The following is a 17,407-nucleotide window of genomic DNA, read 5'->3' as shown; positions in this document are numbered from 1 at the left end:
TATTACAAATGTGCAGCTGTCACACACACAGGTACCGTGAACAGGTGCAGTGACTGGTGGTATATAACACTGCGTGCACTCACGTAGGTAGGTGCACTGAACAGGTAGGTATGCAGTGATTGGTATTACAAATGTGCAGCTGTCACATACACAGGTAGTCACTGAATGTGCTGGGCCTGGCAGTGGCACAGTAGGAATTACCAAGAGGCCAAGGTCCAGCAGCTGCGACTGACTGACAGGGCTGTATATGCAACACAAGTGTCTGTGGGACACACACACAAAAAAAAAAAAATAGATCACAAGAACAACATTAGCTCTCAAAAGAGCTGTTGAGGGGTGCTTTTTAGCAATAAGTATCAGCAAGGAGCAAGATAACAAGGCTAACAAGAGCCTAACTAAGCTTTCCCTATGTCTACAGCAGGTTCTCTTCCTTCTCTAATTACTGCAGCTACACGAGTGAGTGAAAAGGCTGACGCTGCCTGCCTTTTATAAGGGGGGGGGGGCTCCAGGAGGGAGTGTAGCCTGATTGGCTACCCTGTGTCTGCTGACTGTGATGTAGAGGGTCAAAGTTGGCCCTAATGATGTAGTATAGGGGGCGGGTTGAACTCACATATAGTTCGCGGTTCACCGCAAACTCGAACCACCGAAGTTCACGGTGAATAAGTTCGCGGTCGAACCGTTCGGGCCATCTCTACTGCAGATTCAAAAACAATCCCACCACTCCCGGCGCCCAGATAACCAATCCCACCCATCCCAGCGATCCATGCCACGGGTCACTCCATCCACCCAGCCTGCCCAGATCCCCTCTACACCAATAGAGTTCCTGGAGGCTGATGTCCTGAAGCTCCTCTGGAAGACCAATCCAAGGAAACCCTCAGGCCCGGAAGGTGTGTCATCATCCTCCCTGAAAAGCTGCGCAAACCAGCTGGTCCCTGTCCTCACTTCCATATTTAACATATCACTAGCAGAAGGCAAGGTTCCCGCCTGTCTCAAGAAATCCATGATCATTCCTGTCCCAAAAAGCCAGGGTTGTCAGATCTAAATAACTACAGACCTGTTGCCCTAACTCCCACCATTATGAAAACTTTTGAGAGACTGGTCCTCACCTACCTGAAAGGATCCACCGATGCCCGCCTGAAGCTCACTCCAATTTGCTTACAGAGCAAACAGGTCCACAATGATGCCATTAACACCAGTCTGGCTTACATCATGGAACACCTGGACAGACCTGACCCCTATGCAAGGATCCTCTTCCTTGACTTCAGTTCTGCCTTTAATACCATCTACCAGGTCATCCTACACGACAACCTCGCTCAACTTGGTCTCGACCCCACTCTATGTGCTTGGATTAAAGACTTCCTCACCAATAGGACACAACTAGTAAAACTCGGCAACTCTCAGGAAAGAACCACCAACACGGGGGCCCTACAAGGGTGTGGACTGTTTTCCCTGTACACGAACGTTCCTCATCCACTGACTCTGTCAAGGTCCGTAAATTTGCAGATGACACCACCATCCTTGGCCTCGCTGGTGGAGACAGGGAGCAAGCCTACACAACGAGATTGAACGCATTTGTAATTGGTGCAAGGAACACAATCTGGTACTGAAAACAGTTGAATTGGTTGTTGACTTTAGGGGACGCCCTCCCACAATGAATCCAGGCTCTATTGATGGCACTGAGGTCGCCAGTGTGTCTAGCATACGGTTCCTGGGCACCATCATCATAAATGACTTGAGATGGGTGGATAACACCACCAATACTCAAAAGAAAGCGCAGCAAAGGATGTACTTCCTGAGACAACTTAGGAAGTTTGGAATGTCGCGGGAACTGTTAACTTGCTTCTATACGGCCACCATCGAGTCGATCCTTCGATCCTTGATTATCGTGTGGTATGCTGGAGGTACAGCAAGAAACAGGTTCAAACTTCAAAGAGTTATCAACTTTGTGGAGAGGATCATAGGGTCAGCCCTGCCACCACTGGACAACTTGTACACATCCAGACTGTGGCCCAGGGCAAATAAGATAGTGAAAGACCCCTCACACCCTGGCTGTCAATGCTTCAATCGGCTTCCCTTAGGACTTCGCTTCTGCACCATCCCCACTAGAACCACCAGGCACAGGAACACCTTCTTCCCTCAAGCTGTCCTTCACCACTCCTTCCCATGCAGTCTCCCCCTCCCGCCACTCTTGCCTCGTAGCATAGCTGATTTTTGTTTTGATTTGTATCTGTATGCCTAACAGCTGCCTATAAACTGCTTGTTTTTGCCATGCCGTGTGTACCATAAATAATTCCAGGTGTGACACCTGTCGCAATCGGCGAATAAAAGAATTCTGGTTTTATATTTTGCCTGAGGGAACAGGCTACAGACCCGTGAAGCATGTTGCAGTTTTTTTATTGGAATAAGAAATAAAACTATTGTTCTTATTTGATACCATGCTATCATGTTGTCTGTGGAGAGGTAAGTCAACCTCTACCACCCATTTTTAACCTGTTTTTAAAATGTATTTTACATTGTATTGGCGCCTCTGTTTCTACTAAGTTTGATTGTCCACCCTGGCTTATGGGTGTTCTCTTGCCATTTCTTCATCTACGGAGAGAGACTTCTTAGCTGTGCTTACACAGTGGTTGCCTTGGAAGCAACCCATCCTTGTTAGTAGTTAATTTACTACTATACTAACTCTGTTCACCAGGGCCGGATTTGTACTTTCCAGTGCCCTAGGCCTGCAGTCACCAAGCGCCCCCCCCCCCCCCCCCCCGAAAAAAAATTACAAAAAAATTGTCCAACACTGACTAGCGATCATTGGTTTCAATGGACTCATTTCAGTTGTGCTGCTCTGCCCCCCATTCAACAAATAATTCCTGTAATTTGCGCTCCTGCCCGAATGTGCACAGCAGCCGATAGTGTTCAGGACATGCATACTTGAGAAATGACGCTGATGTATGACTGGTACTTGTCAAGAATACATATGAGCGCTTTGAGTCCGACAGGAGAAAAGCGCTATACAAATGTTCAGATTATTATAACACTGTACCGGCCTCGGTTGCTGTGCACATCTGGGCAGGAGCGAGAAATTACAGGGAGTGCGAGTGGCCAGAGCATGCGCTGCTTTTTTGTCCTCTGTGCGACTGGCTGCAGTCAGAGCCACACACAGGTGACAGGGAGCACGAGTGGCCAGAGCATGCGCTGCTTCTTTGTCCTCTGTGCAACTGGCTGCAGTCAGAGCCACACACAGGTGACAGGGAGCACAAGTGGCCAGAGCATGCGCTGCTTCTTTGTCCTCTGTGCAACTGGCTGCAGTCAGAGCCACAGACAGGTGACAGGGAGCGCGAGTGACCAGAGCATGCGCTGCTTCTTTGTCCTCTGTGCGACTGGCTGCAGTCAGAGCCACAAACAGGTGGCAGCGCAGTGCGATGGAGAGAAGCCCATCCAAAACAGAGAACAGGTAAGTAGCAAACATCCTGTCAGGACCCACTTTGGCTGTTCTGTTGTAATTAGAGTGGACCTGAACTCAGAACTTCCTCTCTGCTCTAAAAGATACGCAACAACATAACCTTTAAATAAAAACATTTCTTTGTTACAGCTGATACAAATCCTGCAATAAATCTGCAGTGTGTCTACTTCCTGCTTTTATGGAAGCAGACATATTTTTAACATCCTGTGCTTTCAAATGAGCTTGGCTGTTTTGGCAGTCAGGTGACACAGTGTAGAGATTAAATTACAACTTGTGACACAGAGGAGGGGGAATTAGACAGGCTTTCTAAATACATACAGGGTACAGTTCTCTGTTTTCCTTCTGTCCTGTGCAAGAGTTCAGCTTCACTTTAAAGCATCTGAATGACATTTATTTATATTTGCTGAAAAATCTATGCATCTCTTTTGAATGCTGAATGTACATATGGTGGTGTGCTCTAACATATTGACATTATACGGGAACAAAGTCTGAAGAAGGCTTATTTAAATTGCCTTTAAAACGTTTTTCAGGGTAAATGAGGCATGTAACATCATGTTTTTTTAATGATGTGGGGACTTAAAATCCCTCTCTCTCTCAGATGGGAAATTCGAGTTTGCTCGGATAGTGCTATTCAGATTTTAAAAATATCCGAATTGCTATTCAAAGTTCGGATAATGGAAAAAGTTCAGATTATCTGGGTAGTTCGGATACCCAAATATTGGATGAGCACCACTGCTCAGGTGTCATTTAAAATGACAATTTAGCAATGAAAGGGAAGAAAACAGCATTTTTTATCCTGCAGTCTCATAGATTTTAGGAGCTGGAGCACAGAAAATGAGTCAGGAAAGAGTTAACTAAGGAACAGAAGAGACCACTGCTAGCTAGGAAAAAAAAGTCTTAACAACAGTCATAAATTAGAATTAGATAAATTAACATCTGCTGAGGTCAGTGTCAAAGTTGTAAAAAGAGGAGAAGAAACTGCAAAGCTCACTGATGTTTGGGAATGCCTGCATTAAAACTCAGCGGAACTTAGTTCTATCTGCTTTGTAATGTAAATATCTGATATTTCTCACATCGATCTGTAAGTCTATCATACAAAGAAAGGAATGGATTATCAGATGACCGTCATGATTGATCCTGATTGTTTTAACACATCAGGAAGTGAGAGAGAGATGCAGGGATTGGGAAACTCTGGAATTCAGCTATTAGTGCAGAGCAGGGCGCTGGATGGCTGCGCTGCGGGAACAGAGGAGATGATTTACTTTGACATATGACCTCTTCTCTCTCCAAGTCATGCCGCCCTTCTTATCTTATCTAATTTTATCGCCCTAGGCCGTGGCCTTTCTGGCCTTTCCAGAAATCCGGCCCTGCTGTTCACTAACAATACTAAACAATTTCAGGCTCTCGACTGTCTTACTGTCACACGCCCCCTAGTGGCCGGAACGCACAATGCCTTCCGCTGGAATTTTGGCAGCAGACAGGCTAGAAGGGTGCTTGTGAGTTACAGTAACACAAATTACACACTATTTCAGGGTATAACTGCCACCACTCCTACAGAAGGGTAGGAGACCTAACTGCACTGATACCTGCAAATAAACCAGTTAAACACACTCTATTTTATCTAGCTATCAACAGTAGTAGCGACTCTTCAGAAGCTAGGATTCGGTTTGTGCGGCTGAATAGCAGGGGTAGCTGAACAAATAAATGACTTTTTAGAAGTATTTTATTATAAATGCAATATAAATAATTAATATATACAGAAAATCATTAAAATCAACACTTATAGAGACAATAATAGCGCAGTATGAAATATAAAAAGGAAAGAAAATACGTATACTTAAGGTCAGGTGAAAATATGTCCTTTCTGGGAAAGAAATGCTAAGTTCTTGGTTTCAGAATCAGATAATTCAAAGTCAAAGTCCAAACAAGCCGGATACCAGCATGTCCTCAAGCTGGCAAGGATGTAATCGGGATGATGTTTCAAAGTGGAGGACATTGATTTTGGGTCCTCTGCTATTTTTATACCCCTGACACAGTAGGAGGGAGTGAGGGTGGGAACCACACACCGCCTTAGAACATAAGATGAGCCCTCCCCCTTCTCCTGGGGACCAAAAATCATATCTAACCATATATGGGCTCTATCTCACAGAACCGTACAGGTCAGGGTAGATTTACTAACATTTTCAGGTCAGTCCAGATTTATCCAGCACAATGATACCAAACACGAGGGGTAGGACCCCTGTGGTATCAACAGCTCACTTTCGAACTGCCTAACTGACAGCCCATAACTCAGAATGTTCTGGAACCTTCTCAGTACCAGCGCCAAGCAAGGTCTAACACACTCTGTGAGTTTGAAGGGCCTTGCAGCTTTGCAACACAGGAAATATGACAATTATAGCAGTTTATAGATTATTATAGACATCTAGGAGTTACAGCAGGTCAGTTGTAGGTGAAGGGCTCAGCGGGGTGTCTGTGAAACTAAGACAGCAGAGCTAAGTGTCAGCTTCCCTTCTGAGATCGGGGGCGAGGAGTCTCACTCTCTCTCCTTTAAATTGGTTCTGTCAGGCCCCTATCTGACTTCATCTGATGGATGGGCCCTTAACACAGCTGGGTGCCTGGGACACTTTCCTGCTGAAGGCTTCCTACCATTTGGTAAAAGGTAAACAAGCTGTCTTTTAAAGAAGAAATGTCATTCTGATCGCTGCAATGACTGCGCAAATCTAACCGGGAAGCGATCAGAAAATCGACTGCGCGAATCTGCCCGATTCGCCTGCGCTCCTCACGGCTATTCCGTGACACTTACCTTTTGTTTATACTTTACATATACACTCCCCGCAGAGCTGCAGAGAATCCACTGAGAATGTTGTGCACATTGAACGCAGAGGTGTTGTCAATCCCCTGTAAACCTGGTTCAGATTGTGCATGGAGAATGTGTAAGATGAAGAATCCCCTCATTCTGTAGAGTACTTGCTCATCACTCTTAGATGTACCCACAGTTAAGGTGGCCACTAACAGTACAATTTACTAAACATTAGTTTACAAATGATTATTCAGATGACCTGTAGGAAATGATCATTTGGCAACACTAATTGTCAAAAATCTCTTAACCAATCTGATCAGATTGATGGACTCCATCCAAAAATCAGATCTATTTCAGTTATCTGATCCGATGGTTAGGAGTTTTGATTGTTTAACAGCTACTCTACAGCTATATCCTAAGTTTAGTTAAAATGCATCTTGGGTCGGACTAGAGCACTAAGGGCCCACCAGGAAAGTTTCAGGCTGGGGCCTATATAGGTGTTCCCAGTTTTATCAGGTCTATAGGTGTCCCCAGTTTAGTTAGCAAGGTCTATAGGAGTCCTCAGTATAGGTAGCCAGGTCTATAAGTGTCCCCAGTTTAGGTAGCCAGGTCTATAAGTGTCCCCAGTTTAGTTAGCTAGGTCTATAGGTGTCCCCAGTATAGGCAACCAGGTCTATAGGTATCCCCAGATTAGGTAGCCAGGTCTATAGGTGTCCCCAGTTCATGTACCGACGTCTATAGGTGTCCACCGTTTATGTAGCCACATCTATAGGTGTCCTCAGGTTGGTTAGCCAGATCTATAGGTGTCCCCGGTTTAGTTATCCTGGTTTATAGATGTTCCCAGACTAGGCAGCCAGGTCTATAGGTAGCCTGGAAGGGGGAGCAGCATAGGCACAGAGCAGCGGGGGGGGGGCAGTCTTCTCCCCCTCCCTCACTGGAGGCCAGCCCTTCCACACTCCCCCCCTCCAGTCCAGAATATAGTGAAGGGCAGGCAGCGGCAGCAGGCGGTGAACCGATCAACTTACTTCTTCCTGGTCCTAGGCTTCTCGCTCTGCATGCCGCTGCTCTGTTCTGGTCTTCTCTGCTGTCCAATCATGCTCTCACAGGAAGCACAGTGAGAGCATGATTGTACATCAGAGAAGACCAGACGAGAGCAGCGGCACGCCGAGTGGGAACCAGGAAGTAGTACGTTGTTCGGTTCCCCGCTCACTGCCGCTCTGGTCTGCCGTTCTGGTCTGGAGGGGGAAGCATGGAAGAGTGCCCCCCTCCCCGCTGCTCTGTGCATGCCGCTGCTCCTCCTTCCTGCGCTGTGCCCCCTCCTGCAGTCTTCGGGGCCCCCTAGGGACCCTAAAAGGACGGCTAAATCCTGAGCTCCCGCCGGCCCTGTCTGACCCTGAATGCATCTCTTGTGTACACAAAAAAACAAAGAGGTACACTAATGCTTAAAAGTTAGAATGTCCAAACACTTTGTCTGTTTGATAAGATTCACTGTAACCCCGTATCAGCTGGGTTCTGGTGCATAGATCTGCCCCCTGGCAGAAAATGGCCCCTGCCTTCTACATATCAGATATAGAGGTCTTTATCTGCAAGATAACAGGGCTACATGCTGGAACCCAGCTGATATGGGGCTCCGGTGAATTGTATTATACAGACCATATGCTGGGGAATTCAGGTTGGCAATGACAGGCCAGGATGGCAGACAGGTTAGAGTGTCAGCTTCCTGGCCAGGAGTTTTTTGTTCCCAAAAACCGATGCCATCTTAATATAGCTTTAAAATTCCTAAGCTTTGGCTGTGTTGAACTGCCTTTTATGTTGCATACTTTCAATCAACAAGATTGTTATATGCAAATTAGAGGAGTCAGAGTCGAGGAGACGGTGTAATCATAAACTGAGGAGTCAGAGTTGGAGTTGGAGGATTTTTGTACAACCCTGCACCCAACCTGTGGTAAGGTGTGCCACTCCCCCCAAAAAAATCCGTACTTCATTAAAAATGCATGTCAGTATAACATCCATTGTAGTAGAGCAGGGACAAGGTCCTCCAGCACCCAAGGCTGAGACACCACAGTGTGCCCCTCCATCCCTCCCACCCCAGCCGCCACACACTGATTACTATTAGACTAAGAGGGCCACAAGGCCCACAACCTCCCCAACACCTTAATATCTAGTTATCTGGCTTGCAGTCACTGCTATGTATCCCCTTTTCTTATTTCTTTCTGCTTCATACACAATTAGAAATGACAGCTGAATGAATTGTGCGCCCCCTCCTACACTGCGCCCTGAGGCTGGAGCCTCTCCAGCCTATGCCTCGGCCCGGCCCTGCATTGTAGCATACTTAGTGCTCTATTATTATTCACTAACATGCTAAGAATATGTTTGTCAACAGTTCTTTTAATCTGATATAAATTCTTTTCCTTTCCACAGTATAAATTCTATTTTAACTTAAATCCAGAAAATATCACTGTAAATGGCACTTGTGGAGAAAATGAAGCAAATCTCTTCCTGAAATTTCCAGAAGGCTTTATCAATTTTGTTTTTGTTAAGGTAAGTTCAGCTCCGTCCTATTAAATATACAAGATCTATGTACACAGAGGGGCTGATTTGTAATGCAGAGTAATGGGCCTAATTTACAAGGTTCTCCGGGACTGGAGAACATAAGTGATCATGAAAACATAACCTGGATGTTTTAAACGTTTTCTACAATAGGTGACAAAGGTTTGCAACACATTTTGAAGTTGATGCAATAAACGTTAGTGTGTTAGGCTTTATTCACATGATCAGTAGCAGTGTTCCTGGGAATTTGTGTTTTTGCCACAAGGTAAATAAGAGTCATAGCTCTGTATGAGAATATCAGGAAAAGTTCTCTGGGGCATTCATTAGCACCAAGGGGCTGATTCATGAACCTGCACTGCTACGGTATAGCAGTGCGAGCTCCATGACCTGCACCGCAAGCTAATTGCAGGGAGGCGCGCTACACTCGCTCTTGCAGCTTAGCTTGCCTTCCTTAAGTGCGCTGCTTACATAGCAATTCCTTTAAATCCCAGCCGCTGCTGTGAAGTATCGCCATCGCAATACTTCACTAGAGCGGCCGCTACTATGTTAATTAACCTACTTAATATGTTAATTATTACATAGTAACTATGTTGATTAACATAGTAGCGGCTGTGCTAGTGAAGTAACACAGTCGCGATAATTCACAGCAGCAGCTAGCATTTAAAGGAACGCGTGTTGCTATGTAAGCAGCGCACGTAACTAAGGAAGGCACGCTATGCTGCAAACGCGAGTGTAGCATGCAGCCCTGGATTTAGGTTGCAGTGCTGGTCATGGAGCTCGCGCTGCTATAGCACTGCAGCTTCATGAGTCAGCCCCCATGAGCTTAGTGTTGCACTTGTGAAGGAGTAAGTAAAATGCCAACAACACAGCAGAAGATCATAGAAGCAAACATCTTCTAAATGCTTTAGTTTGGCGTTCAGTGTATCATTTCAGCCGGTCAGATGCATCATGGCTGTGAGCACCAGCAGGTGTTAGGACCAAATACAGCAGGAAACTGGCAGCAGCAGTTGGTAGTGGAGTTTCAACATGAACAGTAGTCATACTGGTCATGTAAATGAGCCTTAAAGAAAACCTGAACTGAAAATTAAAAGTCAAAATAATCATACACAAGTCATACTTACCTCCCGTGTAGTCTACTCCTCAATCTTTTTCTCCTCTCCTGCGTCCTGTTTGTCCACTGTGATCAATGGAATTCTCTGTCCTCCATTTTGAAAATGGTCATTACCCCATAACAGCTTTCTGGTCAGCACACTGTTAAACTGTCATATCGCCCACTTCAGCCATAGGAAAACATAGACATTACTTGGCACATCAGTTGTCCTCTCAGCTATAACTGACAGCAACTGATATATTTCAATTCTGACAAAATGTTGTCAGAATTCGAAGCGATCACTGTCAGAAGAAAATGGTGCGCTTCTGAGAGGAACTAATAGCAAGGTAACTACTGTATGTAATGTTCATTTGAAGTTACCTCATGTGTTTATTTTAAATAATTTTACTCAGTACAGGTTCTCTTTAAAGCAGGAGGATCAGCCATACTATGCCAGAAAAAAGCACATATATAAGTAGATAAATACTTGATCTACTTACGAAACACATGTATTGTACTGTCCACATTTAGACTTGAGTAAATTTTATATAGTAAATGAAGATAATTCTGTTCCTGGCAGGGGCCATGTCTTTTCCCCGTTGTGTGAAGTTAAATCCTGATGTCATTTCCTACCTTAAAGAGAATCCGAGACAGATTTGCTAAATCTTAATAGCACTGTACATACACATGTCTATCTCATCATGTCACATGTCACTTCGGGTATCCTTTATACAAAAAATGCTGACCAGCCTCTCTGCCCGCTGCACACTTTTTTGGCAGTTGGACCAAGCAACTGCCATTCACTAACTGCTTTTGAAACTAAACAAAACCCAGAGAATCCCCCCATGAGGAGATGAGCTACTCCAAATCCTGTCAGTTCTGTCAGATTTCTACTACTTACTGTAAATGAAAGTAACATAGGAGGAAAGTAATGTACAGCTCATTTTACTCTGGAAGAAATGCACTTCTAATTTTATACCTCCAACACACAGGATTTAAATGCTAGGGTTACAGGTAGATGTAGAACATCTTGCAGGAAATGGATCACCAATTTCAAGTATTTGTTAACTGCACACCACAGCCATTCCCAATGTACAAAGTCAGCAGTAGATACCCCACATCTAAAGCAGCACCCACTATGGACACAGCTCATTTTTGCAAGGGGAGGGGAGAAAGATAAGTTTTGTGATACCATCTGATATGTAGAAGCCTATGCGTTGAGCCAATTACCATGTTATAACATTTTCAGTTGTTACAAAAGTCTCTATCTACCTTGGCCAGTTGTAATCAAATTTAAAAAATGTATAAAATGTATTAACCACTTGCCGACCAGTGGATTTTACACTGATCGGTGCTGCGTGGGCTCTACAGCCCGCAGCACCGATCAGGAGTCCAGCAGGGCGATCAGACTACCCCCCTTTTTTCCCCACTAGGGGGATGTCCTGCTGGGGGGGTCTGATCGCCGCCGGCCATCTGCGTTTTGCGGGGGGGGCTTCTCAAAGCCCCCCTCCGCAGCCATTTCTGCCCTCCCGCTCCTTACCTCCCTCCCTCCCTCCCTCTGTAATGCGCAGGACGGAGTTCCGTCCTGCGCATTGTAGGATAGGCTTCAGCCTATCATATGCCGGCGATCCCCGGCCAATCAGAGGCCGGGGATCGCCGATCTGCCTGACGGCGCTGCTGTGCAGCAGCGCCGTATGATGTAAACAGCGGGGATTTCTTCCCCGCCTGTTTACATTTTGCCGGAGAGCTGCGATCGGCGGCTCTCCGGCTGTTCACGGAGACACCCTCCGTGAACTGACATGGAAAGGCCGCTCGATCGAGCGGCCGTTTCCATGGTAACCCGCAGACGACCAGTTTACGCCAATCGGCGTTAGCTGGTCGTCAAGAGGTTAAAGAGAATCTGTATTGTTAAAATCGCACAAAAGTAAACATACCAGTGCGTTAGGGGACATCTCCTATTACCCTCTGTCACAATTTCGCCGTTCCCCGCCGCATTTAACCACTTTACCCCCAGCGGTACGAATTTCTCCGCCCCTTTTTTCCCTCCTAAAAAACCAGGGACGGAGAAATCCATTCCCGTTCGTTGATCTAGCCCCCGCAATGATCTGCTGCTTCTTTCAGAAACAGCGAGATCATTGTGCGTCTCCCAGCCTCCTACTGCTTCCTGTAAGCGTCCTTCCGGACGCTTACAGGTCGCATGTAAACAAAAACTCTGTGGCCATCTTGTGGCCAAATAGTAAACTACACCCTAAAAGCATTTTACATATACAAACATTACATTTACACAATAAATTAACTCATTACCTCCCACACTCCCCAATTTTTTTTTTATTTTTTTTTGTAATTAAAAAAAAAAAAAAATACAATAAAAAAAAAAACATAAATAGTTACCTTAGGGACTGAACTTTTTAAATATTTATGTCAAGAGGGTATAACACTGTTACTTTATAAACTGCGGGCTTGTAACTAGGGATGGATGCAAAACTGAAAAAAATGCACCTGTATTTCCAAATAAAATATTGTCGCCAAACATTGTGATAGGGACATAATTTAAATGGTTTTATAACCGGGACAAATGGGTTAATACATTTCATGGGTTTTAATTACAGTAGCATGCTTTATTTAAAAACTATAATGGCCGAAAACTGAAAAATAATAATTTTTTCCCACATTTTTTCCTATTTCCCCATTAAAACACATTTAGAATAAAATAATTCTTGGCATAATGTCCCACCTAAAGAAAGCCTAATTGGTGGCAAAAAAAACAAGATATAGTTCATTTCATTGGGATAAGTAATAATAAAGTTATAGACGAATGAATGGAAGGAGCGCTGAAAGGTGAAAATTGCTCTGGTGGTCAGGGGGTAAAACTCCTCAGTGGTGAAGTGGTTAAAGTAGTCAAAACAGTTTTGAAAAGTTTGTTTATAAACAAACAAAATGGCCACCAAAACAGGAAGTAGGTTGATGTACAGCATGTCTACACATAGAAAATACATCCATACACAAGCAGGCTGTACACAGCCTTCCTTTTGAATCTCAAGAGATCATTTGTGTGTTTACCTTCTGTCCCCCTGCAGCTCTCATCCACTGAATACTAGTGACAGGCTGATAGTTTCTTCCTGCAGACAGCTCTGCCCTGTCTGTATTCCTCAGTATGCGTCAGCCAGCTCCTTTCACAGCCTAACAGAGGACTATCAAATTTATTTTGAGTATTTTCTTGCTTGCTGGCTACTTAACCACCCTGGCATTCTGATTAAATCGCCAGGGTGGCTGCGGGAGGGTTTTTTTTAAATAAAAAAAAAACTATTTCATGCAGCCAACTGAAAGTTGGCTGCATGAAAGCCCACTAGAGGGCGCTCCGGAGGCGATCTTCCGATCGCCTCCGGCGCCCAGAATAAACAAGGAAGGCCGCAATGAGCGGCCTTCCTTGTTTTGCTTATATCGTCGCCATAGCGACGAGCGGAGTGACGTCATCGACGTCAGCCGACGTCCTGACGTCAGCCGCCTCCGATCCAGCCCTTAGCGCTGGCCGGAACTTTTTGTTCCGGCTACGCTGGGCTCAGGCGGCTGGGGGGACCCTCTTTCGCCGCTGCTCGCGGCGGATCGCCGCAGAGCGGCGGCGATCAGGCAGCACACGCGGCTGGCAAAGTGCCGGCTGCGTGTGCTGCTTTTTATTTGATGAAAATCGGCCCAGCAGGGCCTGAGCGGCGACCTCCGGCGGTGTTGGACGAGCTGAGCTCGTCCAGACCGCTCAGGTGGTTAAAGGGCATTTTATGGCAAGTTGTAAACATATCACCTAGGTCGGTGATCTGCAAACTTGGCTCTGCAGGCTGTTAAGGAGTCTGACAGCCACAGTCATTCATAAAGGCAAATGCATTCTGGGACTTGTAGTTCCTTAACAGCTGGAAAGGCAAGTTTGCAGATCACTAACCAGGGTGAAAAGTCAGGGGAAAAATGAATTGCATATGGCCCCCTGTATTTTAAACTATGAAACAGAGCAGAGCTAATGACCCTTTGAACTTTACTGCAGTAAACATTAAACAAACAAGAAACAGTGAGAGACAGGTTGAGATAAGTGCTTCAGAAAACAGCACTGTAGCCAACCAAGCTTGGTTGGAGAGCTCAGAGACGCTCTTTTGCATAGCTAACAACTGAAGTTTCTTAACTCTTCCTGTGCAGGAAACAATATGAGACTCATATCTGTGCTACTAATGTTCTATTTCTTAGCTGTACTACACAAACAATGCATTATTTCACAAGTTTATTTTCACTTCAGCTTGCAGCCGGGACAGACAGCAATTCAATACAATACAATACAATAACATTTCTATAGCGCTTTTTTCCCATAGGACTCAAAGCGCTTAGGCCCTCTCAGATTCAATAATTAGTAGGATGAAGTAGTCACACAACAAAAGTTATATTTCTGCAAATGCCAAACTGAACAGGTGGGTTTTCAGTCTGGATTTAAACACGTCCAGGGATGGAGCTGTCCTGATCTGTTGAGGTAAGGAGTTCCAAAACGTAGGGGCAGCATGACAGAAGGCTCTGGGACCAAACGTTTCCAAGTGGACTCTGGGTATGACTAGATTATTAGAACCTGTTGATCTGAGAATGCGGGGATTGCTACGTAGCTGCAACATATCTTTCATGTATCCAGGGCCTAGATTATTCAGGGATTTAAATGTCAGTAGGCCAATCTTGAATAGGACCCTCCATTCTATAGGTAGCCAGTGAAGGGAGTGCAGGACTGGCGCTATGTGGCAGTGACAGGGTTGGTTGGTTAGCAGTCTGGCAGCAGTATTCTGTATCAGCTGTAGACGGTACAAGGCCTTTTTTGGAAGGCCAGTGTAGAGAGCATTGCAGTAGTCCAGTTGGGATGTGATGAAGGCGTGGACTAAGGTTGGCAGATCTTCTGGGGGATGAGGTGCTTGATTTTTGCAATGTTCTTCAGGTGAAAATAGGATGATTTCACCACAGCAGAGATTTGAGTTCTGAAGTTTAAATCCCAATCAATTAGAACTCCCAGGCTACGCACATGATCAGAGCTGCGTAGATCCGTGCCTCCTATTCCCAGTGGTGAAGACTGCAAGTTAAGTTGTTTTGTTATCATGCTCTGCCCTCCAATCAGAAGGACTTCAGTTTTGTCTGCATTTAGTTTCAGCCAGTTGTCATTCATCCATTTCTGTAGTTCACGTAAGCAAGCAGACATCACATCTCAATTCAGAAATATTGGGATTATACCAGAGGGGGGAACTTAAGGAAATATGGAAATATATGGTAGCTAATTGGTTTGCCAAGTAACCTACGAGTTCGCTTATAGACCCTGATAGTATTATTATGAATAAGAGAAGTGTGTAATGGATAGTGGAGATACTGCCGCAACAGCAAGCGGCATGGCGGCTATCTCCACGTCGCAGCCGGCGGTTTCCGCCGCGCAGTTACATGCTGGTGCTTTGCCTGGTCCTTCTATCGCTCATAGACTGAGGGCTACGCGCGCGCGCACCAAGCGACAGGACCTTTATGCATCTAGAAGGGGAGTCAGCTGATCAGTCGGTCAGCTGACTCCAGTTATGCTCTGGATTGGCTGAGTGACTGGGGCGGCACTGTGGAGCGCGTTTAGTATATATAGGACCTGCCTGTCAGTTGCTCTGCGTCTGCTGTTGCAAATGCTACGTGGTAGCACTCAGACCTAGTCAGATCCCAAAGTGTGCTTAGAACCAGCAGGAGCTGGGGATCCACACTTAGCCAGATTCTGTTGATAGCTTAAAGTACTAACTGAATTGTATTATTTGTTATGACCTTCTGCTAGCTTGACTATTCTTCTGCTTACTGATCCTGTACCTTTGCCTATCTGATATAGTTGCTGACTCTGCCTGAAACACTACTCTGATTTAGCTTTCTGTCTCTGTACCGTCTCTGTCCGCTCGTTGCCAAACCTGCTTGTCTGACTCTCCGGTCCTCGCCAGTGAGTTAGTCGCTGGTGAGGGATCCTCTGCTAGTATTACCCACTTCTCAGGTGAATACTAGCTGTAGTACAGTCTGAATCACCTGCTCCTCAGGTGGTCAGTACCTGCAGTACAGTCTGAATTACCTGCTCCTCAGGTAGTCAGTAGCTGCAGTACAGTATTATTCACCTGCTCCTCAGGTGAATAGTCACTACGGTACTATCCTCTCTACCTGCTCCTCAGGTGATAGTGGCTTCAGTACAGTCTGAATCACCCGCTCTTCGGGTGATCAGTACACTTGTTCAATATATTACTACCCGCTCCTCGGGTGATCTATCTCACGATTGTCTGCATCTCCAGCTTGCTGGAGTTAGTACTCATCTGTTATATAGAGATATTCCTCTCTCCCAGCTCCTCTGGGAGAGCAAGTGTCTCTTTCATTACTATGGCAAGGAGAAAAATTGAAGGCACTGAGCTTGTAAAAGATATACCTTTTAATCCACGGTGGAAAGACACATCAAGGTATACAGTGGGGGTGAGGGAGGCCTGACAGCTGTTTCGCTTTTGAACAAAGCTTCTTCAGAGGCCAAAGAAAGGTTCTTTTTTTTGGCCTCTGAAGAAGCTTTGTTCAAAAGCGAAACAGCTGTCAGGCCTCCCTCACCCCCACTGTATACCCTGATGTGTCTTTCCACCGTGGATTAAAAGGTATATCTTTTACAAGCTCAGTGCCTTCAATTTTTCTCCTTGCCATATCACAGTGCTTTGTTCTGAGGTACACGTGCATGTTATGAATACAAAATCCGGTGAAGCGGACCTGTGCCTTGCTGTTGATGTCTAGTGCCAGTCTTTTCCTCTCATTGTTGTGTCTCTTTCATTACTGTTGCACCAAATACCGGTCCTTACATTGGTTGTCCTGGTTTTGGCTATACTAGTATTATTGGTGATTCTGCAGATCACACATAATCAGGTATAGCATCTGTATTATTGGTGATACTGCAGATCACCAATAATCAGAGAAATCTGTTCTCGCTGACACCAATCGTTACAAAGTGCCTGTATTCCCAGCCTAGACCTCATAGCAGTAAATTACTCCACAATACTAGTCATATGAGTTTGCTATGTGAGCTTCAGTGGCTAAACTAGTGTCAGCTCTGTTGCCACTTAGCCAACATTGTATAAGGACCAGCTAAGTGGCTAGGTAGTAGGCTAGAAAATATAGTTCTGATTTATATCAATTTATATAAAGACTTGACATTTTATGGAATTAAGAGGGGCCCGGATCTGCCTAATATACCAACATGTCATTGGCATACAAGGAGTTAAATTCTAACAGTCTGTTGATTTTTTTTAAGCACTAAACTCCAGTAGATATACCATTTGCCTGAGCCAAAGGTTCAACCAGAATGGCAAAAAGTAGGTGTGTGTGTGTGTGTGGGGGGGGGGGGGGGGGGGGTCAGTGGGCAGCCCTACCTTGTGCTTCAAGCAATTGCAAATATAGGACATACAAGCAAACTGATGCATAATTTTGGCCAGGTAATACAGGATGGAATATTAAACACCCTCCTAAA

At 45.3% G+C, this 17,407-nt stretch overlaps 1 protein-coding gene across 2 annotated transcripts in view; it reads left to right on the top strand.

The window, feature by feature from the left end:
- The window catches only part of LAMP3 (lysosomal associated membrane protein 3), a 74,202-nt gene that overhangs the window by 22,499 nt on the left and 34,296 nt on the right, over nucleotides 1-17,407 (top strand). For both annotated transcript variants that reach the window (XM_068279310.1, XM_068279309.1), the window contains exon 3: nucleotides 8,676-8,795. In XM_068279310.1, the coding sequence (XP_068135411.1) occupies nucleotides 8,676-8,795 (120 nt within the window). The remainder of the gene's footprint in view (nucleotides 1-8,675; nucleotides 8,796-17,407) is intronic.

Source organism: Hyperolius riggenbachi, chromosome 4 (genome assembly GCF_040937935.1).
Source record: "Hyperolius riggenbachi isolate aHypRig1 chromosome 4, aHypRig1.pri, whole genome shotgun sequence".
In the NCBI taxonomy this organism is placed as follows: Eukaryota; Metazoa; Chordata; class Amphibia; order Anura; family Hyperoliidae; genus Hyperolius; species Hyperolius riggenbachi.
Note: the sequence above shows the minus strand (reverse complement) of the source record. Positions and strands in the feature narration are given on the sequence as shown.